Here is a 24,297-nt window from a genome sequence, read left to right on the forward strand (position 1 = left end):
GCCGTTTACACACGCCGGAATGTGCACCGCGTTTGCCGACGCCATCACATGACTGCTGAGACAATATAACCCCCGTATTCATAAACGCTCCTCGACTTGAACTTGACTTGCCACCGCCTTCAACGCGTTTCGAACGCGCTGCCCAAGGCGGTGGCAAGTCAAGTTCAAGTCGAGGAGCGTTTATGAATACGGGGGTAAGGCGGAGAGGCCACAGCGTCTTACACCAGCTTCTTACACGGGTTGTAATGCGCTAGCATAAATGCGTTAGAAACGCGCAGTCTTTCGTTAATGTTGGGTATTTATTGTCATCGAGGTGCGTGTGTCCATGTGCGCTTCGTGGCGTAGTGGTTAGCGCCGCGCGTGCGGAAGCGAGGGGTCCCTGGTTCGATTCCGCGCTACGGACACAACTTTCAGAATTTTTTTTTTTCATAAAAGTAGACATGGCTACCTACTACGACGACGACGACTACTACTACTACTACATACTACAGAGGAGGGACAGACCCACACCCTAAGGAGCTTCGCCCCTAAAATTTGCCAGTAGTCAATGTGGTAACGGGTTGCAAGCTGTCAAGGAATACTTGCCACTAATATGTTTGTATGGCTGGTTCATCAGTGATCGGTCCTGAGATCACGTGTACCAATTCGATTGACGGGCTGTTGAAGCAGCATTGAATTTGTCGCCGCATATCTGTACGATCTGCATGCCTTCTAGCGGCTAATTGGCCTGATCTTGGTACACGCCTTCACACTTTCCGAAATATGCTCTGCTTTTGTTGCCTTCCCCTCTGTTTACATCTTGTTACCGTTTGAATCGACCTGGTCTACTGGACGGGCCTTGTACTGACAGAGACCATGGCCAACGCCGCCATTCTGTGAATTGCAGAGTTCGGCTACTGTGAGTGCGATCCCCGCATCAGGCCAATGTCGGGAAGTGCATGCAGTAGAGCATAAGCACTCGCAGGCACAAAGTGGCACCTGCTTCAGCCGGGGCAGCCCTTACGCGGCAGGCTTGCCACTCCTTTTGCATGAAAAATAACGAGATGCTCACTTGCGCGACATCAAGCACGAGGGCCTTCGTGGCACACATGACATGCTGCACTTCGTGGGTCTCTACAGTGTGATCGACATTTTAGGTTTCCACAGGCGGCCGAAATGAATCCAACCCCAACCCTCACTTGGAAGGATTTTTACATTAGTTTGGATGTAACAAAATGACTTTATGCCACGTTTGCACTTCACAGACAGACTATCACAGCAGCGGAACACAGGTCTTGCGTACACTGGGCAATTCGGTTTGCACGGAACACGTTTTATTCGTTCTTGCAAGGGTTGCATGTGAATGGGAATGGACTCGGATATTCTGCAAGCTGAAAGCCACTTTCCAATTTAACAGTATACAACGCTGCGGCCGAAAGGGAAGGGCCGAGAATGAAGAGACTGCGAATCAAAGCACACAAGAAAAGATGACCGGACTTAGGGCACACAAGAAGTCTAATAGGAATTTGACTTCGTTACCGAAACTCAACAGAACAGTCTCTCGTTGCCAGCATGAGGCGATCGGCCATTGAAACGGTGTGCACGCTGCCTGCCATCGCACAATTGGCAGTACAAGTGCTCTGAAGCCGGCATAGCGCATATTCATACAGGATGGTTTGCTTCCACACTGCGTCCATTTCTACCGTAACAAGAATAAAAAGGCAAAGTAATGTCTTCAAGGCACCTGAGGCATACCGTAGTTTGTTTCTTGGAGACGCGGGCTTTTAGAGTTAACACTACGATAGGCATATCAACAACTGCTACGCAGTACGAGCAAATTAGAAGTGACATTCTTGTGCAATAAATAACTTTTGGGTGTTCGACACAGCCTTGAAGAAGCAAATCGGTAAATTCCTACTTTTTAAGATCTTGAGGAACTGTCTGAGATGTGTAGAGGTGTCGCATAAGCTTCAGATAGGCATATTTTATATTTCAAATTACCTATATATCGAACTATTTTGTGATCCCCTTCTAGTTTGATGTATCCGAGTCCCTTAGAAATGACTCGGGTATAGTGAAGGAATTTCACCGACTGTAGTGAAGCGTTTTCAATGTCTTGGGTACCTTTTGAGCAGTGGTGAACCAGACGCTTAAAACTTCTGAAGACTGCGAGAACTGTCTTATACTGCTTCACTGTCTTTGATGCACGAGGTGGCTTCGATTGGCATACATCTTTGAAGGTTACTGTTCTATCTTACCACTCTGAGTCGACAGTGTTGTTGTCTGTACGCATAATCGGGGGAGCTCACAATTTAATCGTATTGTTTTAAAAATTCTCGAACATTTTCCGAAGAAACTGCTGTGGGAGTAGGCGTATTCAGTGATAAGCTGAGTAAGTGAAATGTGCTAGCATAAGTATTATGGGACAAAAGAAAAAAAACAAGACAAGAGACACGCAGTCGGCATTGCAGTCTTCATTTCTTTCACTCCATAATACAGTTATACCTCGATAGAGCAAAGTATTTCACTTTTTATAACGGCTTTTTCATGTATTTAGAACCTCAGTATAACGAAGTGTGTTTATGCATGATTTCAATATAACAAAATTTCACTGCCGCCTCAAAGGAGTACCGAGACAATGAATGGAAACTTCCACGGACACAAATGGCCAAATGATTGAATTACAAGCGACTCCACTGTGTCATGTTACGTATAAAGTACAGGTGCGATAAGATTGTGCCGCGCCCCGCATGCTGTATGCTTTGGGTACGAGTGAAGGTGTGCGAGAGTGAGCCAAGAAGGATGGTGGGTTGATGAGTGCCGTCTTCCCGTGCAAGCGAGAGGGAAGGAGAGAGGCGGGGATTAGGGGGGGGGGGGGCAGGTTGGCATCCAAGCGCACATGCAGCCCACACGCCCCGTTTTAGAACTAATCTAAGGGCGCATGGGCCGCGTATGTGCTCAGCCACGTTAAAAAAAAAAGAGACACATGCCAACCTGCCACCATCCTTCTTGACTCACCGATTGGGCATGCTGAGATGGCGTGTTGAAGCGAGAGGCAGACTAAGCATTGGCTCCCCGCTATTGGCGCTTTTCATGATATGTACGTCGTCCCACTTCAGTCGCAAGGGAAGAGTGGACACGAAAGCATGGATGGCTTTGCTTCGTACCACTGATGTGAAGAGAGTGCAATGTGGCGTGACACTGTATCTTTCATTGCTAACTTTTAAATTCTACGAAGTTATCCTATTTTTTCTCATTCACACTTTCTTTTTCCAATTGCCCGATAATTAGGAAAACTTTGCAGGCCCCTTTCGTGTAATTAAAATATATCGGTGACTGTACTTTCCTGCATTGAAGATCGAATTTCGATATAACTAAGCAAATTGCTGATTTTACCAACTTCGTTAGGTAGAGGTTTAACTGTACTTCACCAGTGTGTCTTACTATCTAGCTCAAACAAAAGCTCTGCTACAGTGAAATGTGCGACACAGCCTCTTAAAATGTTATGGCTGTTGTCTCTGCTGCAGTGGCAGGGCTGTCACGGCTGTACTCCCTGGTGGAGCTGGACGTGTCGCACAATGCCATTGCGCTCGTCTCCGAGGTGGGCCACGTGGGGGCGCTGCCGTGCCTCGAGAGCCTCGATCTGCGTGCCAACCCTGTGAACCAGCTGATCGACTATCGAGCGCATGCGCTGCTCCTGTTTGGAGGTCGTGCGCATGAGGTGAGAGTGAGCGCTTGTGCCACGTGTCGTCACCAGATTGATTGGCAAGACACATTGTTGGCCGAGTTGGTTCGTTGCATTTGCAAAAAAAAGAACTTCCAGCTGCAGCGACCTCTGGATGACTGTCGACGTTTATGTGATAGCATTGGAGCAATGTAGCAACGCACTGTATTGGCCACCACGTGAGTGCGTCATGTATGAGCTGTGCATTGCAGCCTGGCTCCTCTCTCTCGTGATTCCTTGTGACCACTGCGCCATCTAGTGCCACCTGCTGCAAAGTAGTGTGTGTGTGTGAACATACATTCGGACAAGATTGTCTGAAAATATATGTGACATGGCTTTGTTCCTGCCGTGCACCTGATAAACTTTAGAGGATTTACTTTGTCATTGAAGAGTGGCACATACCCAGTGACTAAAGTTGGCGTGAAAGACTTTAGTTACAGACATACCACAAACTGGGAGAACTTCCCAAAAAACGCTAATTTCATTAAAAGAAGATCTGACAATACGGGATGATTGTGTCAGAAATACTTGCAACATTGGACAGCGACTACATTATAATGTGTCCACATAGATTTCATTCCACATAGATTGCTGGAATGAAATATTTCTACCTGTGATAAGTAAAGGGGTGTCGAATTAGACCGACACTGGATTGAAAACCAGAACTGAATTGCTATTTATCTTACACAAATCATATCCTTATCACCATCATGCTGCAGCTAGGACCCAGCAATGAATAGAAACTTGCGATAACCAGGCAGATCTTAAAATGTTGAAATCGGAACACGTGACGTGCACTGCTCGCTGCTACCAAAATGTGCGAGAAACAAGTGCACCAGTGATTCAAATTCACGTTAGCCAATAGGAGCGCTTCCTGTGCACAACGTGACTACCGTAATGAATCACGACGCTAGTTTTCTCTTTTCGCGCTTGCTTCTGTTACTTCTATTTCTGCATTGAGAAATACAGCACGGCAGCTATGTGAATGTCTAATCTCTTGTGTTTATGGCAATACCAAGATGGTGACACTGCGTAAACAGAAAGCCGCGCTCGTGCAGTCAACAGTGCAATAGGGCACCTCCCGAAGCCTGATTTTCTTCCAAATTTCAAAGAGAACACACTAGAAAGTGAAATCTTCTCAAATTCTGTTGCGGATTTCTCCCAAATATTTCAGAAATGTGCATACCCGTCTGCTTTCTTTGCAGAGCAATAATACACTTACTCGCCCAGCAGCTATCGCTCTATCACACACAAAAAAAAGTAGTAAGGCAAATAGCGCAGCGGTGTGCCATAACTGGCCACTCTGCGCTAAAGGCAAAGGACGTCCGTGCTGCTCGGTGAACCAGTGTATTATAGCTCCGCAAAGAAAGCGCATGGAAAGCACTGGGGTATGCACATTGCTAGATGGTGAAAAACCCTCTTCACTTTTTTCTCAAGAGCGTGGCTGTGGCCACATTGAATGCAGTAGTACTGCCTACTATTCTCTGAAAGCGTTCTGTCGGGAGTTCTTGCCAGCGCAAGCTAGAAAGTTTGTTCTAAACGGGCCTGAGCACATTCCGACTTCGGAGCACTTCTTGCTGCAGGTTGTACTCGATGGGCAGAAAGCAACGCAGAAGGAGCTGGACACGGTCAACGTGTTGCGTGCCTTGCAAGTAGCCAAGGATAGGCGACCCCCCACGGACACGGCAGCAGCGGTAAGTCGTCAACTAGCTGTAGAGGGCCGCTTTCCATTGGATTCCTTCGTGCATGACTATTATGGTACACTCGACCGGTCAGTTCCAAGCACTGTAGGGTGCTCTGGCAGTGCGCTTTACATTCAGCTGATCGAAATGGAGCACTCAGAGGCGCTGTCACCTTCCAGCTTGAAGCACAACTGAGATCAGAGAGAATTCTGCTCATGTGGCTCCTCCAATTGCTCTAGGAGCACTGTTACAAGAGATGGTACAAGAAAGTTCAGCCAATAGTCATCACTAATGGAAGCTCATTCCTGCCTATTGCCTTGAAGCCCGACCCTCATAGAACGAATGTCCGGCGTCCAAGCAGCGAACTTCGTCTGACGGCGGCCGCTCGTCGGTCAGCGTCAAAAATCAGGACCCGCGCCACCGACTTGGAGGGGATAGATATTTTCGCCCGCCGCCGGAAGCGTTCAGCGCGCGGCGAGAAGCCCAATCCAATCAGGAGGCAACACTTCCGGCCGTTGCATCATGGGATTGAGTTTACATAAAACATGGCGGCGGTCCCAGTCGCCCGCTTCGAACTGAATTTCGCGTTGTTTTTGTAGAATTCACTTCGTTCGTAGCAAATGACTGCACAAACGGCTTTTGCTTAGTCTCATGCCGCTTCGACGGGAGAGTGTTATGGCTAATCTTGAGAAATTTTCGAGATCGCTTCTCGTTTCGAACGCGTCTAAGCCTAACGAGAGAAATTTTCTGAGATGCGAGCGCCACCTGTCGGTAAAGTCGGAAGATAGGCGCGACGACGGCATATGGCCTCTGAGATGGGCACATTTCGGAGGTTGTAGTAGACAGCTTGTACTGCTTGTCTGTTTCTCTTGATCGGCGGGCATGGCAAGTAAAAATACAACGCGCTCCTGACTTCCATTGCGCTGCCTCTCGCACTTTCCTGACGCACACACACATAGACTTAGGTGCCCTAGGTATGCGAAATTCAAAGCGTAATGGAATAGCGTCCCGCACGTAAACTACGCTATCACGCTTTACTAAAACTCTCTTTCTGCAAAGTTAGTTTCCGGAACGGTAATGCTATTAACCCCGCTATTACGCTTACGTTAAGCTAAAACTGTCTAATGACACTACCCACTGTATCCGCATGGGCACAATGTTGGCAAAGCCAAGCTGTTTTCTGCGCTTTCTGGAGGTTGCAAATAGCCAAGCGTAAAATGTAGAAGAAATAACTCAAGAAAAATTATAAAACACTAAGTTATGATGTTATTAAGTGTCGCAACATGCTAAACCTTACTGTGGGTTACATTTTAAAAACAGTAATATCCTGCTTCACGGCTGGCCACATTGATAGCGGCGCGGTGGCGTTCGCCGCTGGATCGTCGCATGAGAGGCGCTGAGGCGAAAACACGGCGGCGCGTCTCGCTACATTTTTTGACGCGCGAACATCATCGGGGAAGTTCGCTCCATGAGGGTCGGGCTTAAGTTTACTGATTTTCATAATTTTGCAGTAATAAATTGCATTGCATGTTTTCTACAGTTGTTGAAAGTACAGTTGAACCTCAATATAACGAAGTCAGTAAAATTGGCACTTTGTTTCGTTATATTGAAATTTGACCTTTTATGCAAATAAGTACGGTTGCCAATGGATTTTTCTTACACATGAGGACTGAAAAATTTTCTAAATCAGTATGCAATTGGAAAAGCAAATTTCAATAAGAAAAAAGTTACGTCGAATTTGAGAGTCAGCGACAAAAGTTACAGTCTCATGCTGTATCACCGATATCTTCACATCGGCGGTATAAAGCCAAGGCAGCCACACTTTTGCATTCATTCAGTCCCCGCGGTTGATAGCGTTGCCCGCAGTTGGACGACGCTACAGTATCATGAAAAGTGCCGGCAGCGGGAAGCGAATGTGTCTGTGTCGTGTTCACGGCAAGGCAACCACGTTGACAGAATGGAATCGTTTATTCCATGGTTGTACGAACAGAAGTGAGCCTGGTGGCTTGCGCGAAGCACTTCATTTAGAGCCACCTTATCTACAAGGGCAAGGGTAACGGGAGGGTGCGAGAGCAAGAGCGTGGCTCTTCGCCATGCTTGGGTATGCTATGCAACAGTCTGCCTCTCACTTTAACGTTTCACTGAAAATCGAGATTGTGCAACCTTGAGTACTAAACGCGCGGGAAGACAGTGATGCCATTGTCATGATGCCATGATTACCATGATGCCACGCTATCTCAGCATGAGCCACTCCCTCCCCCCCCCACCCGCACACGTGCTTGATCGTGTTGATGATCTTATTGCACTTGACTTTACGTGGAATATGACGCTGCGCCGCTTTGGCTGTCGCTCTTGGTCAGGCGGTGCACAATTTGAGAGGTGCATTCCCAAAGCAGCTGCTTGTAATTCAACTATTTGACTATCTGCATCCTCAGAAGTTCTAATTTATTGTCTTTGTATTCCTTCATGGCAGCAGTGGAATTACGTTATATTGTATAATGTTATATACGTTATAAACACACTTGGTTATATTGAGGTTCTAAATATAGGGTGTTCTATTGCCAAGAAGCTATAAAATGTTAAATACTTCATTATATCGAGAATTTTGTTACATTCAAGTTCGTTATATCGAGGTTTAACAGTATGCGGTAAATTTCAATTCGTTTACTTGCATTCCTGGTCAAACTATTCAGCATAGTTTAAAGAAATATAATCATAAGAAATGTTTGTAGAGGTGCTGTGTGCTGCTATAGAAACCTTTATTTCCAACAGAGGAGTTACAAAAGTTGCAGCTCTTCTATGGCAGAAAAATGCAAATTTCAGTAGCCGTCCATGACCGTCAGCACCATGCAGACAAACACCTGACAAAGAAAGCGACATGACACAAGCTGAATGTCTGTCATGCTGAATGAATGAGTGCTGGGCTGTATTCATCTATGTAATGTGTGAGTTGCGTTTTTCTACTGTGCCTTGAAGAGACACTAAAGAGAAGAATAAACAATGAATTACTCTGCTACAATACCAGAAATGCCACTCTTGCCATGAGAAAAGGCTTAGTGAGCCAGAAAAAGTGAGAAAACGAAAGGCGGATGGCAAAGCCATCTGGAAGTTCCTGCACCACCTCGCCGTGACGTCGTAGATTTTGATGGCATCTGCTCAGGCCTAGTTTAACATTAATATAGACTTCATTGTGTTCTAAAAGCACCAAAAACTGAACTTGGCAAGTTTCAGGAACTGGTTCTGAGCTGCAATGGCTCGAATAGAAGAAGATATATTGAAATCTATGACTTCGTACTGACGTGCTGGTGCTGTGAATTCGGCATGAAGTTCAAAAAATAAAATTAACCTTCATGTTCTACTGTAGTAATCAACTTCTTACCATGAAATTAACAAAGATAGGACTTCTGAAGGAATACTGTATCAGTCTAAACTGATTTAGTTATTCTCTTTAGTGTCCCATTTACCTCCTAAGACTCCTTGTACAATTTATTGCACGTTGGTTTTAATTTTTCTTTCAAAATTCATTCAAAATATTCATTCTGGATATGAAGTCCGTGGTACATGTGTAACTGTACAGAAGTTTACTCATATTCTTGTCGTCTGCTTTCGAGCAATTTCGCACTAAATTCATCTAGAGCTCTGTGTTGTCGGAGATGGTGGAGTGCAACCTTGAAATGTGTTTCGAATTCTTTGAGATTGCATGAAAATTCAGGATGCAGCAGCAACCTATGCAGTACATGTAGTTCCAGCTTCATTTCTGCACTTGAGCAATGAAATGCACTTTTTACCATAGAAAACATGAGGAGATGCAGCTATGGGCATCTAACCGTGGTATTTAAATTTTTTTAAATGTTATTCACGTTTGTAACATACCGGTACACAATAAAAACCAGCTTGAAGAGCGATTATGTCCTATAGCTGGTATTCGGGTCTCCGGAGGTTGAGGCAGCCTTTGTTGAATTCAAAAAGACACGCTTTGTCATGTAATGTATGCCAACGAAGCATTGTCATGTTTATTGTGGCCATCAAAGGTTCACAAGATGGGAACGCCAATCATTGATATGTGGCTTAAACCATCTCCAAAGCCTTTGTCAGTGTCTGGATGTCGAATTTGTAGCTACAGAGGCGGTGGTTGTAAAATGAGGTCTTAATCTAGATTCTTTCACAATTTCTCGAGTATACTACAGTCTACAATCCACAAGCAAATAGGCTGGTTGAGTTTTTTCACAGGCAGCAATAAGGTGGCTTATGTTGAGCACTGGTGAGTTGTGGTTTAGTGGCACAGCATGACACAGTTCTCAAACTATTCTCTCAGTTTATCATTATAACTGAGAGTAGGGTGGCCAATAGGCTTAAGTATTCTTCTCTAAAATTTAATATTGGGCACTTAAACACCGCTTTCTGGACACACGCAATTTGGACATCACTTATTGATGACATAGAATGCACCTTATTTTATCACCCTGTCACTGTTGCGACACTGCTTGCGCTTCAACTGCGGTATATAAAAAAAATTGACATAAAAATTTCTGTTGCACCAAATACACTCGAATTTTGCCCGCTTGCTGTGGGATTCATGAGGTTTAACATATGCGATGCATAATTATAGCTCGGAAATGTGGTGTATGACCCCTTTAAGTTTTCTTATACTGTATATACTCATTTAATGAGTATACTCATGTAATGAGCGCACTTTAAAAAAAAAAACCGAAGCAAAGTGGGGGGTGTGTTCATTGTGTGGGTACATTCATTACGCGAGTATGTACGGTATTCAATATTTGATTCAGTGTTGGGATTTTTTTCTTGATGCAATTTGAAATAAACTATTTATTGTTTGTAGATACCTAGTTGGCACATAAGCCACTTTGTGCACATTTTGTGGACCAAATAGGTTATGACCACACCACGCTTTTTTCAGTCTGGATGCCAGCCCGGCAGTTATGCTCGATGTGTTACGCCACTAGCTAAGCTCGTGTCGTGTTTACCATCCGTTTTCACATTGCACATTAAAGCAGTGAAGCTTAGTGCAATTCAGGTGAATGCCACAGTAGCCCGACTGCTTTCAAGGTCTACAACATGGTCATGCATCTTTGGATGCTAATGGAATGATAGTGGGGAGCTCCAACGTTTCAATTAAGTTATGGTTCATGTGCTATATGTTGGAAAGTTCAGTTGAATTGTTCTACCTATTACTGTATTTACTCGCATAATGAACACACCTTCTTTCCTGAAAAATTTACATGAAGTTGGGAGATGCATTCATTATGGAGGGTAAAATTTTGAGTGATCTTTTTTTTTTTCTGCGGCCACCTCTAAAGTAGGAGATGCACGGTACAATTCGGCACTTGATATGGCCTCTGACGCACCAGAACGGCAGCCAGATCCGAGGCATTTTGCCTGTGCCATGGTGTCAAATCAGACACCTGAAGTGTGATAACCTGGGCAGACTTCCGTCGTTTGACCTGTCATAAAAATTTGCTACGGAATAGTTACTAATCGAATAAAATTATCCCAAAAGTGCACCTGTTCTGTTAAGCTGCGTTTAGTACTATGCCACTGGTGAGATCCGCAGCCGCACTGCGACAGCGCACATCGACCACCTGAGTGAAGCTGCTTGCTTGGCTTGCACGTTTGCTCTTCAAATCAACGACACTGAGTAAACCAATTGTACTTGATTACATGCGACATAATTGTTGATAGTGTTGGCAAAAATAAGTGCTCTTTGACAAGCTTGGGCTGTATCGACTGGATTGCAAGCACTGTTGGCCATGATGTCTGCCAAGCTAGGCCTAACGGCCCTATTGCTGCCTATCAGTGGAGGTGTCAGTGGACAACAAACCACTGTGAAGTGCTTGTCGCTAGGGCAGACATGATTTTTTTGGCAATGTTCGTGTAAAGGAAAGCAGCATTGTGCAAAGTTTTGTACTTTTTGACGAGGATATCCAAGCGTACAAGCCAGAATGCTAGGTTAGGGTGAGCTAATGCAGGTGTAGCACAGCACACTTTCATCGAGCCCGATTGGGATCAAATTTTTCAGTTGAAATTGGCTGCTTTGTGCAAGCTGCAGGAGGGAGCCTGTAGCAGTCGAGAATTTCGATCCAGATCAGGCTCTGATCGCGATCGGACATGGCCATGTGACTCCGGTATTAGACGCCGCTTGCTCGTTCTGATGCACCTCCTGTTTGTCCTGAATCGTCATATGCCACATGCCGGTAAATGCCGGAGCATGCTTTGCGCATGTCCGGTTGGATGGCTGCAGTTGAAAAGCTTTTCGTGTTGCTGTCTGCAGTAGTGGAGGCTCACTTCATAGACGCTGAAGTGCCTTCTCAATGCACGGTTGCCATTCTCCAAAGCATATTGGACAGCTTCAAGCTTGAAGCGGACAGTGTAGCTTGCATATCGCCCCATTGCGGCATGCGATAAACGCTGGCAGTCGGATCAATTTACACATGTAGTCTATTCCACGTGTGGTTCTGTCACGTAGTAGTGACGCTTAAGAAAACAGTCGTAAAACTGTGTATGACGAAACTGATTCTTTATTGGGCGAACCTGTGCCCACAAAAGCAAGCTACACTCGAAGCACAGCGATAGCAGCGAACACAGTCGGCGATCGTTGAAAATCTGATCAGCGGCGAAACTCGTCGGCTTTTATACATGCGTCATCGAAGGTTCCAGAGTAATCCCTGGTGTCCGCGTGTCTTCCAGAATGTTCTAGACAATTCGCGTCGCTCATACAATCAGATTACATGAGCGTCGGTGACAACAGACGACGGATAGAAGCATCGATAACGTTCGAGAAGCTTCCAATGCAAGCGCATCCTGCGCCGAGCGATAACGTTTAACATTTGTTAGCCAGTGGAAAACGGCCACCGGTGAAAGATAAACATGTATACGTGTCAGTTCGACACATCACCAGGATGGCTCCTGCTGTGCATGTACAGTTGCTTAGTTGTTGACCTGTAGGCCCGTATTTATAAATGTGATTTTCCTTGAAGTAAGTTTCAGTTGTGAGTCAGTGCCAGTGTCGTGTTCTTCTTTACCTAAGTCCTTGTCCATTTAGCGCTGTTATTTTCCTAAACATGAATTGCCACCAACTCGCCCAAGCTTCACTTGGAGTACAATTTACACAAGTGCAATTTACACACATGTGAACATCATCACGAACGGGCCGATCGAACTGACAAAGAAAACATGGGGGCATCGAGGAAAGAAGCATTTGCATGAAGGTATACTGGTCTTTTGCAGGTGGTGCTAGGCAGCTCTAGGAAATATTCGAAAGTGGCCTCTGAGATTGGCGGCATGTAAAATCTCAGAGGCCTCGGTGTTCAGCTGGGTCGAGCAGACGACCCTCACGGCGGCAAATTCGGGGTGCGATCATCATGCGAGAAAAGAAAAAAAAAACACTTTTTTATTCGTAAGGGGGGGGGGGGGTTGTATTCATTATGCGAGTCAGAGTCAGAAGTGGTTTTATTTGGGCATTGAATGAATTACAAAATATGTGTATACAGAAGGAGGTCCCATAGTCGGAGACTGAATCGGGACCTCCTACAGTAGTTACAGGAGTGTGTTCATTATGCTAGTAAATACGCTTGTAACTGCTTTGGAATTCAGAATAGATAGGCACACTCCAGAAAAACCAGTTGCATGGTGGATCTGCTCATTTTCTGATGAGTCTGTGTGGGTGCTCAAATGTCACTTGTTCTTGGTTATTATTTCTGCTGATTAACAAGAAAGTTCAATGCACCTGACGAAATAATTTGAGCAAAGCCTGCTCTAATGCAGGCTACCCTGTCTGCTGACCAACTTGTGTGCAAAATGCAGTAGACTCCTGTTAAGACAGACTTGAAGGGACCACACAAATTGTTCGTCCTACTAGAAGCATTCCACAAAAGTCAACATCTACTGAAACAGCCAAATATTTGCAACAAATGAATAAATGAAGCATCATTTAAACCTGAAGACAGAAGTAAAAAAAAAGTTACATTTTATGACACGTTGGCAAAAAGTACATTTTATGCACTGTTAGGCTATTGAGTAGTTCTTGCTTGGTGACACTGTGCAAACCTGTGCGCTGTTGCAAAAGCCAGCATTCTAGCTAGCATCCTCGCAATGAAAAAAAAATAAATAAACTGCTCCAAAGCACTCAGTGCATTATTAGTTACATCATGTGTAAACGTCTCCGCTGGTTCTTGTGGTTTCTTGGCAGCGTCGTTACCCTAATTATCAGCCTGCAGAGGCACTTTAAGTCCCTTTTTTACAATTTTTTCTATTGTCAGACTTGCAGGTTCTCACATGCTCGTTGAAGCTGGCGTAGCTGTTTATGCCCACAGCAATGCCGTTTGCTTATCTTATGGCTAGCAGAGACGCCTTCTCCAAGTCTGCTAGCTGGACCTCTAATTGAGCCAACTAACAGGTGCTAGCGGCCGTTGTAGAAACCGAACTAGGTATTTGTGTTAAGTGGATGATGCTGTATTGGCCCTATTGGACACCAAGCAATTGCTCATGCATTGTTCCTCCAGGTCTGTCTTAACGGGCACGTGCTGTATTCTTCACTCATGCTTTTGCTGTTGGCATTAAGTGTGACTGTACTGCTTCTCTCCCTGCTTTCCGAACCCCCTGGTCTGTCGTCAAGGGTTGCCCCAGCGCCAATCTGCAGCCCTGTGCCCCAGGTATTGGTCCCTCCTTGCTACCCACCTACATTGGCTGAGCGCACGGTCTGATTCCCGGACACAGCCAGCTTGCATTCTCGTGGGGGTGCAATGCATAGTGCTCGTGCACCAAGCTCTGGGTTCTCGTTATTCAAGAGAGACTAAAGAGAAAATCATGTTGAGCTGTATTTGTAAATTACCATACTTCAATTTCTAAAATGCCCCTTTGTCGGGCTTTTACATGGGAAGTGGGCAAAATAATAGTATGTACGTAAAGGAATTGTAAACAGTTGGTGAAAACAGTTATCAGTAAAACAATCGCAGTGAACTGGACACATCAGAGTATCATAAAAATACTGAGAGAGGAGGCTTCATTAGCCAGGAACAATGTAAAAGCAAAGGCAGGTGGTGACGCCACCTGGAACTATTGCACCAGGTCACCATGACGCCATGAATTTTGAGGGAAGCTTCTCAGGTCACTTTTTATTCGTAAATATGGACTACATTGTGTTCAAATGGACCCAAAGACTGAACTTTGCAAGTTACAAGAACGTTTACTGAGTCACAACTGCCCCCTTACAAGAAAACAGACTTGAACCTAGTCATAACGAAGGCGAAGTTGCATATTCAGTATTTATTATAAGCATACACATGATGTCAGCGAAAAAGGAAGAAAAATTGGCATCAGGTCTGTGTGAAACAAACATAAGTGGGTGCCTCCAATGGGCCAGCAAAGGGTCTCCTGCAGATTTTGATGGCCTGTTGATATCTTGCCATGCCGATGCGATACATGTGAACAGCGATAAAATATGTACACACATTGCAGGTTATTCTTAATTTGATACTAAAGTTCTTGAAATGCCAAATCTGTCATCAATATTATTGTGATGTCATGACACATAGCAAAATTTGCTGACATGTAGCCATATGGCTTGATGACATGATGTTGCTCATAAATGATGTTGCTCATAAAGAACCTAGAGTGCTGTGCACATTAGTTCCTGGGTACCAAAACTGGCTCACAGAAACAGGTACTGCGATAGTAAAATATTTAAAGCGAGCTCCAACGCTTGCCAGTGTTTTTTCTAGAGCTTAAGGAGCTTGGATGTTTATTTAATTAGAAACAAAACTTATAAGAGCTTATAAGTGTTGCTTTTAGCTAGGTGGTGTCTTGTGCATAATTTAGTAAAGGTAAAATACATTATGATGAGTTCACTGTGAGCGTCCTTTTAACTCGCCAGGTTTGGCCATTTTAAACAGACAAGCGCAGTGTATACAATGTGCACTGACGATTGTGTCTGCAAAGTATTTACACTGCTGCGCACCGCGAAAGAGGTGTATGGCTTCTTTTCAAGGGAGCCCTGCTCCCAGCCAGAGAATAGAGGTCAGATGTACAAGTGTGCTTACGTAATTCGCATTGCTGAAGTGTCACTCTCCATGACATGTGACTTCAAGAATTATTCAAAGCTACAGCAGTTGTATGTTAGATCTGTTACTTTACTAGACAATTTAAAGCTTCAGAAAAAATTCAGAGCCCCTCCTCCATGTGAAGATGGAAGACCAGCGAAGCTGTTGGTTTTGTTTAGTTATATTTAAATTTTTTTAATTTGGTGGTTATGTTAAATGGTTGAAAAGACACAACACATAACTTCGTTGTGTCGCCACGTGCCATATGCTGTATGTGCGAGTGAAAGTGAGTTTAGGCGACTAGATTCACGCCACCTTGCACCATCGACCGCAGCACGGGCTGCTGCACGTTCGACTTCTCGTCGCTTTCGCATCCATTCGCGCTGTTGAACATGCTGGCGCTCCTTGAAGGCGCACTCTTCCTCTTCGGAGCGAGCGACACGGTTCTTGCCCATATCGAGTCCAAGGGGCAGCTGTTGACGTCGCTAGGGAAATGGCTATGTCAAGAGAGAATGAGACACAGCTATTGGTTGGTAGACTATTATGTTTGATCACTGACATTTCGACATGCATCGTCATAGACTAGCATTTGGGCTACAGCATTCATCGCTCCGGCGCATTGTTTTTGTCTTTTTGGTTCCCCCAGACAAGGGTAGTTCAAGGACGCGTTACAGGTCCCCAAGCCCACAGGGCTGTGTGCCATTGAGCTTCGACCCTTTCTGCACTATCGCCAGGATCGGTCCACTTTGTTGTACTATTTGTCGTTTTGTCCGCGCACACGATCCACCAGAACCTAGCGATATGCAGCTTCGCTGCAATAACACCTACAAACTGAATGTTTGCTAGTCTTTTACTCCACGCCGTAGCCTCCCTTGTCGTGCACTCGCGCAGGCAGAAAACTAAACTACAGTATAGAACAGTTATAATGTAACCGCTTATGGTGCAGGACTGGATATAGTACGGTCTTTTCATACTCCCGTTAATTTTCCCATAGCACTCTATGTATACGCGTATCGTTTATAGTGCAGTTGCAGGAGGCGGAATACCGGTTACAGTGCGGCTGCCTGGAAGTTCGTCAGTCAACTGAGATGGCGAACCCTCTCCTTAAGCTACCAATTTTAAGAGTTATTGCGGCGAACGCTTCCTAGGGACCACATAACAACTTCCAGGATATATCCAATATTTCCTATGGGGCCTGGTGAGGAGCCCTTTAAGGAGCGAGTATATTGGAGTCTGAAATGTCTTCTGCACTCTTTGAGGAGGGGAATACAATCATTGTGACTTGTCAGTAGGCTAGTTGGTTTTATTGGTTCTGGATCATGACAAATTTTTAACACTGCAAATGCACAAAGGAAAGACAAAAAGGCAACACGCACAGAAGCAATGACTAAAGGTATTTTTATTTTTGTGCTGTAATTTGGACATATGAAAACTAGGGACCAAGGAGTACAATTGCACACATGTGATTGCCAATTAATCACAATTGCTTATTTTTTTATGTGAAAGCATTATGTGGCCCATGAGACGGAAAATCCGGTGTTGGCGTGTCCACGATGGTCCAAAATGTCAAGTGAGCCAATTGAGGCAGTTGATGGCGTCAATTAAGGCAAAGTGAATTTAGGCACAGTTAGGATAGAGTTAATTAAGGCACTTGGAACCCACAACCTGTGGTGGGAGTTGAACCCTCGACCTTTGGTGGTCGCAATGCTTTTGCATTCATCCTCATAAGTGTCGCTTGAATTTTCTTTTTCTTCCACTCATACCCAGAAATGGCTTCCCTTTCATTGTTAACATCGAGAATACCATGCTGACACGTCATTCAGTTTTGATACTTAGATGCCTCGATGATTATTCTTGCACCTTGCCAAAGGGGTGGCGTAGCACAGCTCTATCATCAATAAGTGATGCACAACGACTTTGGTTGTGCACCACTGGGCAATGTATGCCAAAATGGACAGAAATGTAGGCTTGTGCGAATATCAATTTTTTGTATTAGAAGTGAAGTTGGAGCAAATAGTGGTAGAATTTGCATAAAACCTTGATACAACAACCAGAAATTGACTTAGCTAAAAATAAACTTCCTTGCAAGGATTGAAAAAAATTATTTTTTTCAATAAATTAAATTATTTCTGAGTGCCGTTATTCAGATATTTTTATGCAAAAACACAGCTACATTTTTTACAATACCAGTAGTGCAGAGAATTTGTTTATGGACTTCAGCTCTTTGTAGTAGTGCAGCCTACTTGAAATTTCACGATTGTCGAGGCCTTGGGAGCGTTTTGGACGGCCCAATGTGCATTGTACGTCGTTGTGATGCTAGAAAATGTGACGTTGACTGCGCATCGCTGGCAGTTTAGACTTAAAGCACAAATTCAGCTCGGTGCTCTCCACCTATATACAAGCTTAACCCCGTCCGTCCACAGGCACGCGGACAAACTTGGTAGGCGTGCTCACTGTCATCACGGCCTGTTGTCCAAATCGAACGTCACTTCTACAGCCCCAGTCGTGTGCGTAATGTCAGGGCTGACAACCGATGAGCCACTCGATAAGCAGCAAACGTCTTAAAGTTGTTTGCTGCCCACCACTACGGACGTAAGCGGCGAAATGTTATCACGGCCAAACTGCCTAGTGCTTCTTGGTTGTTAGACCTAACGAGGTCTGCTGCATTGAGTGTCGCAACCAAAGTTACAGTTTGCTGCCAAGTTGACACAAATCAATTTGGAACGGCTGTATGGCTCTCGAAAAGCCACGAAACTAGCTTGCTAATAAAAGTCAGAGTATAGCGCCGGCTTTCTTCCCAACCACCATTTTTCCAGACATTGTGTGTACGGATCCTGCCCGAAAAATCGAGCTAGATGCCATGCAGAGTCTAAAACTTAGGTTGGCGTCATACATTAGTTCAATAAAGAAAATGGCGGATCCGCAGGGATTTCAAATAATCCAACAAGTTTTAAAAATCAATTGGCGACTATAAATGAATGCTTCGTCTTTGGCTTGTCTTGGTTGTGAGCAGAGTTAATGTCAATGTGACTTGCTCACCAAATTCATATTGATGTTCATTTCCAATACTCAGAAAATTCCACATACTCATATTTGAAGTGAAGCGAATATTCGAATAGCATAAAATGCAATCGAAAATTTGCCCAAGCTTACAGAAATGGCCATGGTGACATTGTAGTTGCCCTATCTTACCATTTTATTTGTGCACCTGCGAGCTTGCCCTATACTACAGTGGAGCCTCATTGATACGATTCTGCGTAATACGTTTTTCGGGATACTTTATTTTTCCCCTGGCCAACATCAGAGTAATGTATTTTCATGCGGTTGATACGATCACGTTTCCACCTGAAATTGGATGATACGACTGCAAGCTGGTATTTCTGAAACTTGTAGCTTTATATTCAAGTGTACTAGATTACATTCCAACGACCCACGAACAACGTGTTAAGGGCTGGCGACACTAGCGGAAAAGCGCGCACTGCGCGCCGGTAGCGGCAAAACGTGCACCACGAAAGTTGCCACGAAGGAATTTTTTCGTAAAGCTGTCACGGAGCAGGTCTGCTCACGTCAGCTTTAGCTCGCACTTGTTAGTTTACCGTAAAATTAGCACATAAGACGGCCGAAGGAAGTGGTTACAGCTGCGGTGACCGATGCTCAACTGCTGGCGACGCACTCACAGCGTTAGACACTCTTCGGGGCATCATCGCGAATGCTCAGTTGAGTGAGGAAACGGTGGCTTCGTTTTTTTATCTTTCAAAAGAACTTGTCTACGGACCTTGAAAAAAGAAAAAAGGAATTTCAGCGAAAACTGACGAGCTATTTTAAAGATGCTCAATGAAAGTGTGTTGGCTGCCATTCGTGTGGTGTCATGATGCTGCTCCACATAACACACGGGTTATGCGGAGCAGTATCACTTAACGCCACAGGAAGCTTTGCTAGCAAGAGAGAATAACATTTTATTGATTGGACAGGAAAGGGGTGTTGGGAGCGGGTGGGTGGGTCCCTATTCCGAGCAAGTCTGTCACCAAGTAAGCCTGTTTTCTTGCATTTTGGGGCTTTCTTCTTTGGATGATACGTTTTATTTTGTGGTTCCCGCAAAGATCCTATCAACGAGGTTCCACTGTATATGCCTTGCCACAAGGCAAATATATTGCACCACGTTCCTCGCACATTCCACAATGTGCCTGCAGTGCTGTGTTGCGCAAACGACCAAAGCCATTTCACCTTCCTTGTTGACATGCTTGCACAGTCTCTCCCATGAAGTTTCACTTGGACTAAATTAGGTATGAGTTGCACAAATAGGAGTGCCAGGTGTACATGACTATTCTAGATAAACTGCTGGTTGACTTGCTCAAATTTTGCCAGAAGTCATGTTGCAGTGGCAGGGTGTCTACCAACCGGGAAAACAGGGATTCTGAGGGATTTTGAATATTCTGGAAATACTCATGGAAAACTCAGGAAATTTGTGCCTCTATCAGGGAAAATTATTAAATTAGCTGTAAGTTTACTGAAAGGGAACGAAAGTTGTGGAAATGGAGGGATGAAGGGGAGGCGACGTTTAGTGGTGGCACCAAATGCGTATTTATATAAAATGTTGTGAGGCGAGAAGGTGGTAAAGACTTCGGACGCTGCTTGACGAGTGTCCCATTCTGATCTCGTCGAAAACCTCCGAGCCGCCCCCAGAGGCACCGGCAACAGTCACCAACGTCGTGCGCGTTCGGTGCGAACGCGAGCAAAACGCCAACGGCGTCGACAACAGTTCTGCGCATTGCCGGTGGTGCTGCATGTCCAAGTTTATACAGCTGATAAAACTGCTATCCTTACTCCATATAGCTCTCTACTAAGTTGCTATCGCAATTGATGCTTCGCCTTTCGGGTGAAACTGCGAAATTTTTTATCATGCTTACTAAAGAGTGACAGCATGAGGCAACATGGTGTCAGCCCGTCTTGATGTAAAAGAAAGTTCCGTTTCACTCGGGAAACTTGGCAAAATCACTCGGGGGAAAACCTGGAAAACTCAGGGAATCTGAAAATGTGAACTTGGTAGACACCCTGAGTGGGTTCAATTTAATGCCATGTTTCCGAGCATTACTTGCCTATTTTATTCACACTAAAGCTGACGTGCACATTGTCTGCAGCGGTGCACTGAAACAGTGGCGCTATTTCTAGGAGCCTCTTGTTACTTCGTTTATATCTCAGATACAAATTCTTTAATGGAGGCTGATTTGGAACTACACTATCAGAAATAGAGGTTATTACACGGTCCTATTTCATTGTAGTTGACCCTTAATTAGGCAGAAATTCAATAAGGCTTCAACTGGGGCTAGTTTGTATGACATCATTCAGTTTTACAAACTAGTATAGTAAATCAACTGATGTAAACTGGGGTCAGCTAGCTCTTCTGAGCCGGCACTTGTATGCAAACACGAGCAAACATATCGCTGGTGAGACAGCAAGCAGCACTTTTTTGGCAAAGGCATTTCTAGACGAGCCATTAGTGTTGGTGACACACCGCCTAAATGTTGATGCGTAATTGTTGAACGCTACTGTAATGTGACTGCAGGGCTACACCCCCATGTACCCACTATAGGTGTCGCACGCCATAGAGCTTACGAGTCTACAGTGCCCCCTAATGTTCCTAAAGGGCATGGCGATAACATGATAATGTTACAAGATAGATGGCTTAGCATGTTTAGAGTATAGCCTGTACAGTTTAGACCGTTTATAACGTAAGTCGCCGGAAGTCGCGAATATCCGCACTATAAGCGGTACCGCACTATAACCAAGGCAACAATTTTCAAGGCCCGCACATATGCAAAACATGTGCACCGAGCCGCCACGCGTATTCGACAGTCGAGGAATGCGGCTAGAACGTTTGCATTCAATTTACAGTCGAATCTCATTAATTCGAACCAAATCACGCGGCGGCGCCTCCGACCGGCATTGCGCCGGCACCGCCATAGAGTAAAAGCTTAGGAGAGACCCCTCAATGTCGCGCGCGAACAAACAAAAAAAGAGAAAAAAAACACGGCGGACATTTCACCCTCTCTCAAATGGCAAGGTCGCCGATTCTGCGTTGCGCCGGAACATGCGTGTACGTGCCGACGTCTCAGCCACGCGTAGAAAACGGCACTGAACCCTTGTTTCTCCATTATGATTCCTCTACTTTCTAGTCACGTGTTGACCTTGCACGCTGCGGCTACGGCGCAGAGGGAAGCAGCGGCGCTGTCCCAGGCCGGCCAATGAAACTACCCACGCCGGCAAACGCCCGCTTCCCGATAACGGCAGAAAACGAAACTTCGGGGAGCTGGCGCCGGGCGGCTGTAGCGGCGGCGCCTGCACGGCGGCAGGCGCGCACGGTGACAGTCGAAAGTGAGGAAGCTACGAGGGAGGGCGAGGGCAGCCACCGAAGCGGGGGAGTTGCCGAGGCGAAATCCGCTTCCCTGCCGCCCTCCTCCCTCACATTCCACGGTCTCTGCGTGCGCCCTTTGCCGTGCCATGCCGGCACCGCCTGCTCGCTCGCTGAAGTTTCGTTTACTGCCGTTATCGTGAAGCGAGCGTTGGCCGTTTCATGGCCCTTGCTCGCTATGCGTGCCGTGATATTTCACGACTCGCACTCAAGATTCTGGTTACAGCCTCACTGGCTGTTCGTTCGCACCACGTGCCCTTCTCCTCCACTTCGTTTCTTTCTTCCTCGAGCACTCCTTGGGGCGCCCGTTTGAGGGGAGCGTTCGCCATCTCCGCTGACTTCCGTACTCCCAGGCAGCTGTACTCCCAGGCAGCCGCACTCTAACCGGTATTTCGTTTCCCGCAACTGCACTATAAGCGATACGTGTATATGTGGACTGCTATGGGAAAATTAACGGGAGTACGAAAAGACCGCACTATATCCAGTCCTGCACTATAAGCGGTTACGTTATGAGTGGTCTATACTGTACTCCAAATATGGTTGTGGCTGCACAAATAGAGCTTCCTTGCAGTGAATATTGGTGATCCTATAATACATCCTGCGTCCGTAAGTAAAAATTTTAACCGGGAACTTGTCTTGCTGGGCAAGTGGTTAACTCGCAGGTAAAACTTTAAATACCTACCAAAACTTGGGCAAAATGGAAATCATCAAAACAATGCAACGTTTAGGGACCGACTGTGCCCATTCAAGAGTTACTGCAGTGGTGTGAGGATGTCAGTTTATTAAATGATTGGCTGTCTTGCGCATGGCATCCTAAAGGCCACACTTGACGGTTGAAGGATTCGTGTTTCTGGGGAAACCCCGAGTGCGCTATGATTCCATGAATTGTTGCTTGTAGGGGTTGACTAGGGTGGCAATTAGGGCTTGCTGACTTCGAAAGGGGTTGGCCTCAAAATCAACATTTCGGGAATTGTCGGAGGAGATCCAGTGACCATGTACTCCCTGGGGCAAAGTACCATACGGACCAGGGATTCCGAGATAAAGCGAATTTTTTTCTCCACCTATATAAATGTAACACAGTCCAGACTTGCAGTGCACTCGTCAATTTGAGATGGTACATCTGAATTACAAAAAAATTGGGCAGAAAGCATAGGCAATGAGTGTCAATGTAAGCTGTTACAATTTTGTTTGGGGAGCAGGCTTATTGGTTGAAGTCAGAGACGCCTCTGAGGGCAGCAAAGAAGAAAAGGCGACAGGCATGGCACACAAACTTATATTCAAACACCGTAAAGGACAATAGATAAGTGTCTCTGCAAAGTGTTTGTGCTGCAACAGCAAGCTCACACTTGGGCGTTCCACGAAGCCAACGTAGTTGTGTCACTGGAAGGCTTGCGCTCGAGGAAAGACGTCGGGCGAGCTCTCTGACACTTCGGTGCATCTGCTGGGCAACGGGAGCGGAAGACACGTTGTTTAGAGGTTCCCTTGTGCATTTGCGCTCGACCGGGTTCCTCCGACAGCTGTTGGCCTCCCGAACGTCTTCCTTGCTACACTTCTCAGCTTCGTCTCTCCTGCCGACGTGGTCTCTTCTCCTGTAGGCTGCTTGAGCCATGCGTTATTTGCGGATTTGCTGTGTACTCTTCTATGGCATTCTTATATATATATATTTCTTGATTTATTATTTAGCTACGCCACAATCGCACGTGCAGTGCGGCATCGTACTGTAGTGAAAGGTGCACAGGTTTCTGGATTTTTAATGAGCTTCGTCGTCATTTTCGATGCGTCACTAGGCACTTCGCCACATAAGCGAATAGACCAAATGAACAAGTGCACTAGCAAGCAAGGAAACGAATGAACAAATATTTTCCTTGCCGAGTCTGACTGCCCACCACCGACCACCGACCAACTACGAAAGCGGGCGAATGAGGGAAAGATGCTGTCTACATGAAAAATTTTCTTTTCAGCGACATTGTGGTCCATATACTTTTGGTCATGTGTGTACGTTACTGTGTTCTATGAGTGCACTCCACTGGCAGTTCATGCATTTGCATTGTTCATGTGTTGCCTCAGCCTTTCAGGGAAGTCCTTCCCACCGTTGCACTCACTCTGGAAGATGACACCCTGTGCGCCTTCCTTGTTACATGGCAGGAGGGAGGGGATCTGGTCGTGGCAAATAGTGCTCAAGAATCACGTCGCATTATCCCCAAGTCAACATCCTAGGCAGCAGCACTGGGTTCAATACACACCTGGACTTTTCAGCCACCTGTCACAATCTGAACTTGGTGCCCCAAACACATCACGCCTTTCATTCAGCCTGACGAGGGTCACATGTTTCTGGCAGACCTGATCTTTTCCTCCAGATTTAGCAACTGCCCGGTGCTGTTCAACCAATATAACTGTGCATCCTAGTATGAATAATTTGTTTCAGTAGCCAGTTTCCTTTATCACATT

General features: G+C 45.5%; 1 protein-coding gene across 1 annotated transcript in view; it reads left to right on the forward strand.

The window, feature by feature from the left end:
• The window catches only part of LOC119465141 (nischarin-like), a 72,063-nt gene that overhangs the window by 37,767 nt on the left and 9,999 nt on the right, over positions 1 to 24,297 (forward strand). The window contains 3 exon segments of the mRNA XM_037725940.2: positions 3,513 to 3,700; positions 5,287 to 5,397; positions 14,018 to 14,054. Of these exon segments, the coding sequence (XP_037581868.1) occupies positions 3,513 to 3,700; positions 5,287 to 5,397; positions 14,018 to 14,054 (336 nt within the window).

The sequence above is a fragment of the Dermacentor silvarum genome, chromosome 9 (assembly GCF_013339745.2).
Source record: "Dermacentor silvarum isolate Dsil-2018 chromosome 9, BIME_Dsil_1.4, whole genome shotgun sequence".
Classification (NCBI taxonomy): domain Eukaryota; kingdom Metazoa; phylum Arthropoda; class Arachnida; order Ixodida; family Ixodidae; genus Dermacentor; species Dermacentor silvarum.